General features: G+C 40.4%; 1 protein-coding gene across 1 annotated transcript in view; it reads left to right on the top strand.

The window, feature by feature from the left end:
- The window catches only part of DMD (dystrophin), a 1,279,715-nt gene that overhangs the window by 1,179,759 nt on the left and 89,496 nt on the right, over positions 1-10,460 (top strand). Inside the window, exons 39-40 of the mRNA XM_024760455.1 lie at positions 2,214-2,299; positions 4,371-4,528. Of these exons, the coding sequence (XP_024616223.1) occupies positions 2,214-2,299; positions 4,371-4,528 (244 nt within the window). The remainder of the gene's footprint in view (positions 1-2,213; positions 2,300-4,370; positions 4,529-10,460) is intronic.

Here is a 10,460-nt window from a genome sequence, read left to right on the forward strand (position 1 = left end):
GAACGGTGACGGTGTAATTAGCATCACAGCAGGGCCCCAGTCTAGAAATATGGTCCTCAGGATGAAAGTTTCATGAAGCCATGTGACCTAATGCTATCCCCGTGATTAATCATTTTTGCTTTTTTTTTTTTTTTTTTTTTTTTTTTTTTTACCGCATCGGCAGGCGGACTGTCAACCACTGCGCCACCGGGGAAGCCATCATTTTTGCATTTAATGGAACTGAAAAATACTTTGATAAGCTAGGAGGTAAGAACTAGAATGTAGAATGCTCTCAGATTAGAAGACAAACCAAACCCTGAGATACTCATTTTTCAAATAGTAGAATGAGTCAGTGTGTAGCCATTAGTTCTTTCCCTTTCTTGCCTGTGAATTTTGAATTCCTCCGTCCTCTTCAGGGGTGGCTCCCTCTCACCGGCAGAAAGGGGTGTGCTCCTGGAGATGCTGACACACCTGTCACCAGCTCTGAATAGTGTTAGCTGATACTCGAGAGATTTTTTGCAGAAGAGTGTAAATTGATAAGCCAAAAAAAGAAAAAAGCCCTAACGCAGCAAATCCAGATCCTCAAACTGGGGAAGTCTTTTTTTTTTTTTTTTTAATAAGGATTTACGAAGTTTCATTTTGACACCTCCATTCATCCCTCTCTTAGAAAACACTCGTTTCTTTTGGATTGCACGTAGGAGAACTCCCCACTTTTGTCTTGAGCTTAATGAAGACAATTGAGGAAGGTAGCAGAAGGAATTGGTCTTAATTTCAACTGAATTCTTCTTAGACATCAAAATTACTATACGCCTGATTTCACATGTCAACAAGAACGTATTCGGCATTTGGAAATCTGGGAAGGTCTTCTGAAAGGAGTTGCATAGCAACTATTTGCCTTTGCCTTTGGTGTAGATTCCTACCACCTCCTGGATATAAATGTGTACCTTTTTTTCTTTGTTATTTTGATAAGGTATTGCTTTTTAAGTTCCAAGATCACCTGGCTGTTGAATTCTCATCATTATCTACCAAGCCCTTGATCAAGTTGGATTTTAATTACGGATTATCCTTAGATTTGCTTTGATAAGGGTTTCTATTCAGGTCTTCCCTCAAATATATTTTGGCACCATTCTCTTGGCAGATGATGTACGAATGGATTCTGAGTATATAACTTCCCTTCTCTATGCCTGAAAATTATCTGGGGACAACTTTAACTCCTCGAAGACCTGAGTCACTATATAAAGTTTCTTAAACTTTGATTTGCCGTTTTAAAGAGGGAAAAAGATAAAATCTTCCAATGATAGTACTTTTGTTAACGTAGTAGGACCCAGGATTTCTGTTTGACTAATGGATTTAGTGAATTGTACCAGTTGAAAGCTGAGCATATTGGTGACCAAAAATAACCACTCTTGGGACCTATCCTTTGCTGTTATTCTACAGACTTTTATTTAACCGACATATATGGTTCAGTTGTTTTTCAGAACAAAATAAAAGCTGAAAATCATCAAAAGACATTTTCTACAAAATGAAAAACTTTTCATTCTTTGAAGTTCTTCCCACGGGCAAAATGAACTTGTTAATAAATCTGTCATGTGGAATGGTTCCTATGTAAAGTGAAAGCATACCTATGTTAAAACACTGCTATAGCAATAGGTTATTTTTAAATCGCTCTTTAAGATCATCTATTCAAACGCTCCCTAATAGACTGTATCATATTTTTCTTGTAGGGAGAAACGTTCATATTTTATACTGTGTGTTTTGTGACCTGAAGTGATTCATTTTCTTCTCAATAAGGGGCAATCTGATGAATGTCTAAATGAGTGTTAAGAGAGCAGAGCAGTTAGCTGCTGGTATTTTTTGGCTTCAATAACTGAAGTAGGGGATTTTCTTAGTACATAGTAGTAATTCTTCCCCTTATGGACATAAACCCAGGTGGCTCTCCATAGGTGAATAAAAGCATATTCTTCTTATTTTTATGTAGAGAAACTCTTACCATTCAAGGAAGGGCTTTTAAGAATTGAAAACTTGGTAAATGTTCACTGGTCGCGTTGGTCAAATTTCCATCGCGTTCTGGGTCATCGGCCAAATAGAGAATGAACTCAGAAACGTTCTTAATGATCTTAATAAAACAATGGTCAGTAGAGTTTCCATATCGAAAGTTTTTTCTCTTAACTAAGAAGTGTTTATCGTTCAGTAAAGTGTCAGTAATGGTTTTCTGCTTTGATTGTTCATAACAGGGGACGAACAGGGAGGATCCGGGTCCTGTCTTTTAAAACTGGCATCATTTCTCTGTGTAAAGCACATTTGGAAGACAAGTACAGATGTAAGTCACGTATATGAGCTCAGTATTCTTTTATTAATGTTGGCTAATTACCCCAGTTTTAGATGGGGAGTAACACAGTGTTCTTATTTGACAGCAGGTTCCTCGTGTAAGATGTAGAACTCCTTTCAGACTGTCATAAAATGTGATTTGTGCCGCTCCATGTCAGATGTTAAATTGTAGTCATTTAAATAGAGAATGAGGATTAACTTCTCCAGTCCGAGCATTATTTTACATTACATTGACTGTGTCTCAGTAAAACACATGTTCCTCGGGGATAAAGTCCGATTTCCTAACCCCTTTGTCTAAGTCAGAAAAATAAATGTGAGGGTTTAATCTGTGCACTTGCCTCGTCTTTGGATGAAACCTTGTTTATTTTATAAGCGTTTTACTGCGAGTTGTACTGACATACCCAATTCTGTGATGTGATTAACATTTTATTATTTGAGAGACAGCTTGCCATTTCTTACAGGGTAAATAACACCTTAAAGAATTTCCTTTTGATTAGCTATTGGGCTCTTCTGCTCAAAATCTGTAAATCCAGATTAAAAGCAAATGCTAGAGGAGGGACAGTGGAGGTGACTAAGTAACCATTCATTCCCATTGTGAAGGAATGTACTTGTTTTTCTCCTTTAAATGCTCGTGAGAAATCTTTTCGGTAGGAATATTAAACAAACCTAGTGTATCTTGTCTTTTCTCTTTTCCCCTAAGGCCTAGCCACACAGGGATGTGGAGATGTGCTGAGCTTAAGGACGGGCAGGAGATAAAAGAGATTGAATTCCTCCAAAGCCACGCTGTGTCCTGCTGCTCATTTCCCCCCTAGGAGTAAATTTCCACAAAATACACAAGCTCTTTTAGCTCTCACTTTTATGTAGTTTCCACTTGAGTTTTCTCATCCTAAGAACCCAAGAAAAAAGAACAGAATGGCTTTTGTTAGCCCTTTGAAAATATGTTTTGGATAAAGCAGAATATTTCTGTGGGCTTTCGTCCTTTAAATATCGTAGTTACTTGTGATAGGTATAGTACCAGCACATCGTAATACTCACTTGATTCATCAAGGAAGCTTCCAGTTTGTGTTTCAAAGAACTACTGAGAGGGAACAGGTTTGAGGTTGGCGAAACAAAAATGTTAACTTCAAGTGGGGCTATTTGAAGATAATTCATAATTCTGAACTTACGTGTGTGTACTGGAGAGACGAGAAAATGCTGTGAGAGCTCCGTGTTGTTACTGCCATCTTAAATATCTCGTTAAAACATTTAATGTCTTAGAGTTTAAAGTGTGCTTATGAGTAGGAAAATATTCCGTGGATTTACTTTTTGGGCAACTTTTATTTGAATACAAGGTAGGATTAAAATAATTTTATTTCTGAGAACAAAACATGTTGCGCGTGTTCGGCATATTCATTCATTCTGTGAATGCACGTGTATTGGGCACCTGCTGTCCTCCACCTGGTGCCCTCCTACTCCACACATTTCCGGCACACAGTTGACCAAGATATGGTCCCAACCTTGAGGGGATATCATCCTTCAGCCAAGAAGACACATACTAAATCAGTGACAGTGTAAAGTGATATGAGCTAATTACGAATATGTACAGCATCCTGTGGGAACACGAACGAGAAACTCAGTGATCGTATGACTTCATAAAGAAGGCCCAATTTGGACATATTTTGGAAGCTGATGTCCAAAGGGGGATGGTGCTTTGGGCCCGTTCTGTGTTTCTTAAGGCTGAAACATTTATTCTATGATGGCGGTCACGTCACATATATAAAATATTTTCTAAAGTATTATGTTCTGGCTTTAGGAAAAACTCACATGTCAGAACTGTACGTAAGCTCTCGTTACTTGCAGGGCTGTAGTTTATTTAAAAGCTGTCACACTTCATATATACACAGTGATGATTAACTTGATCCATAAGAATAATAAATGTGTAGTTTAGTGTACGGTAGAAGTACACTGTGGGAATATTGGCTACTCTTGAGAATTGGTGCTGGAATCGAGTTGGTCCTTAGATTCTGCTAACATCTACTTGGTTCTGCTTTCTGATGGTTGCAATGCTCTTTTTCCTTCTGTAGACCTTTTCAAGCAAGTGGCCAGTTCAACGGGATTTTGTGACCAGCGCAGACTGGGCCTCCTTCTGCATGATTCTATCCAAATCCCAAGACAGTTGGGTGAAGTCGCATCCTTTGGGGGCAGTAACATTGAGCCGAGTGTCAGGAGCTGCTTCCAATTTGTAAGTTATTCACCTTCTTAAGTAACATACTTATCCTTTTGTATTTTAGAAATTAATATGAAACCCCACAGAGCTGTAGTTTCTCATGTTAGCTCTTCCGTAGGCAGGTAGGTAAGGGATTTTTGATATTTGAAACCTCTGTAGGCAGTGGCTTCTGGAACTGTGGGTTTGGGGAGAGAGGACAGTGCAAAAGGAAGGGAAAGAAATCTGCGTCTGCAGCCAGAACCCCACAGTTCCTAAGATGTTGGGAGGGAAGGGAGTCTGCATGGTTTAGCGAGGGAGGAAATAAATCTCCAGCCAGAGAAATCCTTTGTAAAAAAAGAAAACGACCTTTGTCTGTGAGTATCTTAGTCTCTTAGTTTTTTTTTTTTTCTAACCTAATTCTGTCATCGTAGCCTTCTTTTCAGTAGCTGTTGGTAAATAGTTGACACAGCTATCTTTTTTTAAAAAAATTAATTAATTTATTTATTTTTGGCAGCATTGGGTCTTTGTTGCTACGCGCGGGCTTCAGTAGTTGTGGCTCACGGGCTCTAGAGCGCAGGGTTAGTAGTTGTGGTGCATGGGCTTAGTTGCTCTGCGGCATGTGGGATCCTCCCAGACCAGGGCTCGAGCTCGTGTCCCCTGCTTTGGCAGGCGTATTCTTAACCACTGCGCCACCAGGGAAGTCCCTAAAGTTTTCCTTTTGTAACCTTGGCATTCCTCTACTGTTCCAAGGCCTGGATGGTGACTTCCCATAGGCCTACAAGCAGGTCGGAGGTTTGTACTCTCTGCTAATGTCTGTCACTAGCTCCACACACTCCTGTCCATTCTCCTTCGTATCCTGCTGCCCCAGTGCCTTTTCCACACCATAATCGGTGTCCCCAGAAGTACCCTCTTCCTCCCAGGTGCCTCAGCACTCCGTTGATAGCCATTTAGTTTGTTTCTCTTTCTTGGTAAGATAGATAATGCTGCAGTGAACACCTTTATGTAGTTAGCTCTTTTCTTTGACACAAGTTTTTCCCTTAGGATAAATTCTCAGAAATGGGATTACCAGATATAAACAGTTCTGTGGCTTTTTTGATACATATTACCAGATGGCTTTTTGTCAAAAGTTGTTTGTAGTACCACCAGCACTGAAGGAATGAGATATTTGGAGTGTTACATTATTCACAGTGTTCTTATGTTGTTTTTCAAATGGTAAGAACTATTTTTCTTGTATGGGGTTTCTCGATCCGTCCATGGTACTCTCATTACCGATAGAACTAGGTGTACAAATAACTGGGTTAGACCTGTATGTAGTCTGACCACAGACTAGGATAAAACCATAGAAGGCCTTCTGGGCAGAACATTTGGAATATTTAGATATTTAGAGCACTTTTAGCATTCCTTTAATAGTTCACTGGGCACAGTAGATAAATGCACACATAATAAGGCCACTTAAGGTAGCATTGGATATACTGTTTGGATTGTTTTGCCAAAATTATGGCAGATTGGCTATAAAAGTAAAACAGATGTGGAGAAATAAATGCATTTTTTCACCTCATACTCAGATCTCCCAAAACATGAATAGACTATCACTTCCTCTGGGTTTTTTCTTACATGTTGCTCAGCCACCGTCACCCTCACTGCAGACTCTGGCGCTCTCTCGTTTTTTTTTTTTTTATGTATCTGACATATAACATGGTGTGAATTTAAGGTGTACAACACGTTGATTTGATGCATTTATATATTGTGATATGATTGCCATTGTAGCAGTAGTTAGTGCCATCACATCCTATAATTACCATTTCTCTTTTGTGGTGGGAATAAGTAAGCTCTGGCCTCTTGAACTTGGTTGTCGGGACAAGGGGCTGCTGAACAGAAACTCTACTTTCCGTCATGCCGTCCTCTTATCAGGAGCCCGGTCTGTTCCACGACTGCCTGTTGCATTCTCTTGCGGGATGCTTGCCTTCTTCACTCACCTGCTTCCTCTTGTTTCGCTCCGTCCCTGTCCCTGTAACAGCTACACTCCCTTCTCAGCGTCAGAACTTTGAACTCAGTCCACTACCTGATCGCGTAGTGATTGAACACATCCTGGCTAGCCAGTCTCCAGGCTCTCAGAAAGGTCTTTTCTGAGACTGGGGGGTTTTTTCCCTACTCTTTTGTATTTTCCAGATTTTCTTCTTTGAACATTTAGAATTAGAAAAAAAAATGAGTAAAGTGCTAACTTTTCTTTTTAAGGGAAAGAAGCATCTTTTGTGTGATTCCTATTCATTGCCACTCATACGCTATTTTCAGGCCTTCTCATCACTCGCATGGATTATTGCACTGTCTTCCTAGCAAGCCTCCTCTAGACCCCCTGGTGCCTTTTGTCAGTCTCACTGCTCTCATACCGGTTTTAGAGAAACGTATTCAGTGTATGACACCGTCCTTCGAAATCTTCAATTTCTTTTCACGGTCCACTGAATAAATCCTAATTTCTCTACTTAACTCTCAGACCTTTCCTGATCTGTTTCCATAGCTGCCCACGGTTTGCTTTCACTACCGAGTAACAGATTCTCCCTACCATTTGTACTGACCATGCTTGTAAATAATACTGTTACTACTGCCACTGATGGTAATATTCTACTTCTGTTCACACAGTTCTCTCATTTAATCTTCCCAAACCCTTTGAAGAGAATAAAATAAAACACATGATGCCATAACAAAATAGGAAACATAGGAGAGTTGGGGAGAAGAGGAATCCTCACTTTAAGACACTGAGCGTTGGCAAATTGGATGTTGCTAAAAGGCTGTGGTACACGTCCTATGGGTACAGAGCCGGGTGAGGTTTATATTACTCAGATTTGGGGGCCCTCTCTACTTGGTAGGAATTGGCAGTCTGCGTGAACAGATCCATCGTGAATTCTTCCTTCAGAATTGGCGTCCTAGCCCTGGCGGGCTTTTCCTCAGCCAGGAGCTCTGGCCATCACCTTGCCTTTCAGAAACCATGCAGCATGCATGAAAATTCAATGTTTGCTGGAGGGAAAGATAACAGGAGTGAAAATGCCCCCTGCCCTTTGTTTGAAGCATAAGACCTTGGGAATGGGGCCGGGCTGGCTCCTTCAGCAAGCTTGTGCTCAAAGGCTGTTCCTTCTACCAGCCTAAGGAAATGAACGGCAGGAAGGTACTTGTTTCTCCTACAGATACATTCCCTGCATCACGGAAGGAGAAGTTGACTTCAGACTATAGTCTTTTTATTTCTTTTTTTTTTTTTTGTCACCGACTAGAAAACTTCCTTCTTTTCAAGTCGGTACAGTTAGGAAAGTGTTGGCTTCTGGCTCAGACAAGGGCCTGGCAGGGACAGGAGGAGAGCAGAGCAGTGTTTTCACGTGCAGTGGTAGCTGGGTGATCTTTTTATAGGTTTCCTCAGCCCATCTGGGGATGGATGGTGGTGATGGTTGCACAACAGTATGTATACACTTAATACCATTGAACTATCCACTTAAAAATGGTTAAGATCGTAAATTTTATGGTATATGTATCTTACCACAATTTTAAAAAATTGGAAAAAAAAAATCTCAAAAACTTCTTAAAAGAAAGAGAAAAGGAATTGCCAAGTCCAAATAAAATGCTTTGCCTATTTAAAAGTCAGTATAGGTCCATCAAGGAATTATCCATGAGGCCAGGAAATGAAGTCATATCTGTGGATTTTAAAAGGGAAAAATCACTATAAACGTATGGATATGACAGTAGTATCTTCACTGACATTAAAGGAGGCAACGGGATACGTTTCTACATTAGAAGCATATGGCAGTCAACACGTGTACTGGGAAAATGACTCTTTTGGGCATTAGTAGAAGTAAAGATTTGAAACTAGTTTGTTTTGGAAATACAGCTTCAATTAATGCATCATCGGGTTGATCTGCTTTCCTATTCCATGGGATCTTCCCTGTTGACAGAACAGATTGATCTTTATGACCTCCACAAGGCCAGGTCTGCCCTGGCAGTGAGTCAACAGGCTGCCCGAAGGAACCTGAGACATTGTCCACATCTCTCCTTCTTCAGATGAGAAAACTGAAACCCACATAGGCAGAGCGAATATTTTCTCCATTTTGCAATTATATTTATGTCAGAACTAGACATCAGGCCCAAGTTCCCTATGTTCCAAGCCAGCATTTCCTTCTGCTAAACCATCTGAGTAGAAATAAGTGGCTTTAACCAGTTCAAATATTAGACTGAATGAAGAAAGTGTTAGCATGATCCTTTATGTGAATTTGAGGTTATAATAGGATATGTGGATAAATGAACACGCCTTCACCTACCCCAACACACATGTGTACGCACACACTATGATCTGTATTTAAAATACTCTAATCCCAATTTCAGTGTCTAGTCTACTTCCAAATGAAATGAAATAGTATTTCCTCTTAGGCGGGCAAAACTTTAGGCTTTTAAGTGACTCCAGAAAAGAGTCATGTATCTGTAAGTTGGTATTTGGCAGTGCCCCGAGAGGTACTCCCTTCTCCCCTCCCCCCGATAGTCTTTGTAGTATTTTCTTCTGTAAACATTTTAAGCACCTTACTGTTTAGACAGAATCGAGTGTACCAACTTTATATTCAATATGCTTCACCTACAAGAGCTTGCGTGCCAAAATCTGTTTACTCTACATCTGTTTTCTGCCTCCTGTTGTATTCATGCATTCAAAATGAATAAGTTGCTTTTTCATGTCTTCTGAGTTTTTATATTCTTCTGACAAAAATGAATATCATCTGTGCACAGTTGCTGTAATATAGAATGATACAGAAATGGGAATAAATTACCACCTCAGCTGTTGAGAACTAGTGTGTGTGTGTGTGTGTGTGCATGTGTGTGTGTGTGTGTGTAAATAGTAAATCATTCCAGGACATCTGGAGTAGTGAGTGGCAGAGTGGTTAAGCACATAGGCCCTGAAGCTGGCTGCCCAGGTTCAAATCCCAGCTCTGCTATTTGCTGGGTGTGCAACCTTGGGCACATTTCTTGACCTTCCTGGCCCCTCAGCTCCTGGAGCAGTTGTGAGGATTAAGTGAGCTAATAGAGGCAGGGCACTTAGAGTGGTGGGCACATAGTTAGTTATGATTATCTAAAGTGTATTTTAACATGAGAATAGCCCACCAAGATTAACAATTCCTTTTATCCATAACCCAGCATCTGTAGATGAGAATTTAGAGACTCTTGCCAACACACTTCTTAACCAGTTTGACAGCATTCCTCATGCCAATTGATCACATTTTATATTTCCCATCCTTAAAATAACTCCTAAAAAATCTGCTTTGCCTAGGTTTCCTTTGGCCGTTATGGGCCCTTTTGGGACTTCCCTGGCGGTCCAGTTGTTAAGATGCCGCGCTTCCACTGCAGGGGGCGCGGGTTCGATCCCTGGTCGGGGAACTAAGATCCCGCATGCCTGTATGGAGCGGCCTAAAAAAACAAAATAAAATAAAGATGTTCCTTCAAAAAAAAAAAACCAATATGGGCCCTTTGGTCTTACGGACATTCTTTTTACACCCGTTTGGACTGACGGATACTCACCGATAACTACGATATAAGTTACTAGGGCTTGGTATGTATAAGTAGAGGTAGCATCACCGAGCTCCTACTGGGCCTGCTCATGGACAGAATTCCTGCAAATTTTTGGGAAAGACCTTTTATCAGGGTATTATCAGCATTGTCTGGAGTTCACTATTGGTTTTCAGTTGCTCTTCTCTTCTATTTTGACTATAAGCTGTGGTGGTTTACCTTCATAATTATTTCATGGTTTATGCTGTTAACTTCTCCATGTGGAGTGGTAGATATTTTCTTCACCAGTGTTTCAAAGATAGGTTTGTGTTGGAGTTGAAACCTGTTTCATTTATACACTTACTGCTAAGGAAAAGCACATGTCATTCTGTTTCTCCTTTTTACCCTTCTAGAGCAAAAGTCTTTGTTAGGACCAAATTTTCCTTCCTCCCCTCCCCTC

This window comes from Neophocaena asiaeorientalis, unplaced genomic scaffold (genome assembly GCF_003031525.2).
Source record: "Neophocaena asiaeorientalis asiaeorientalis breed wild unplaced genomic scaffold, Neophocaena_asiaeorientalis_V1.1 scaffold448, whole genome shotgun sequence".
Taxonomy (NCBI): Eukaryota; Metazoa; Chordata; class Mammalia; order Artiodactyla; family Phocoenidae; genus Neophocaena; species Neophocaena asiaeorientalis.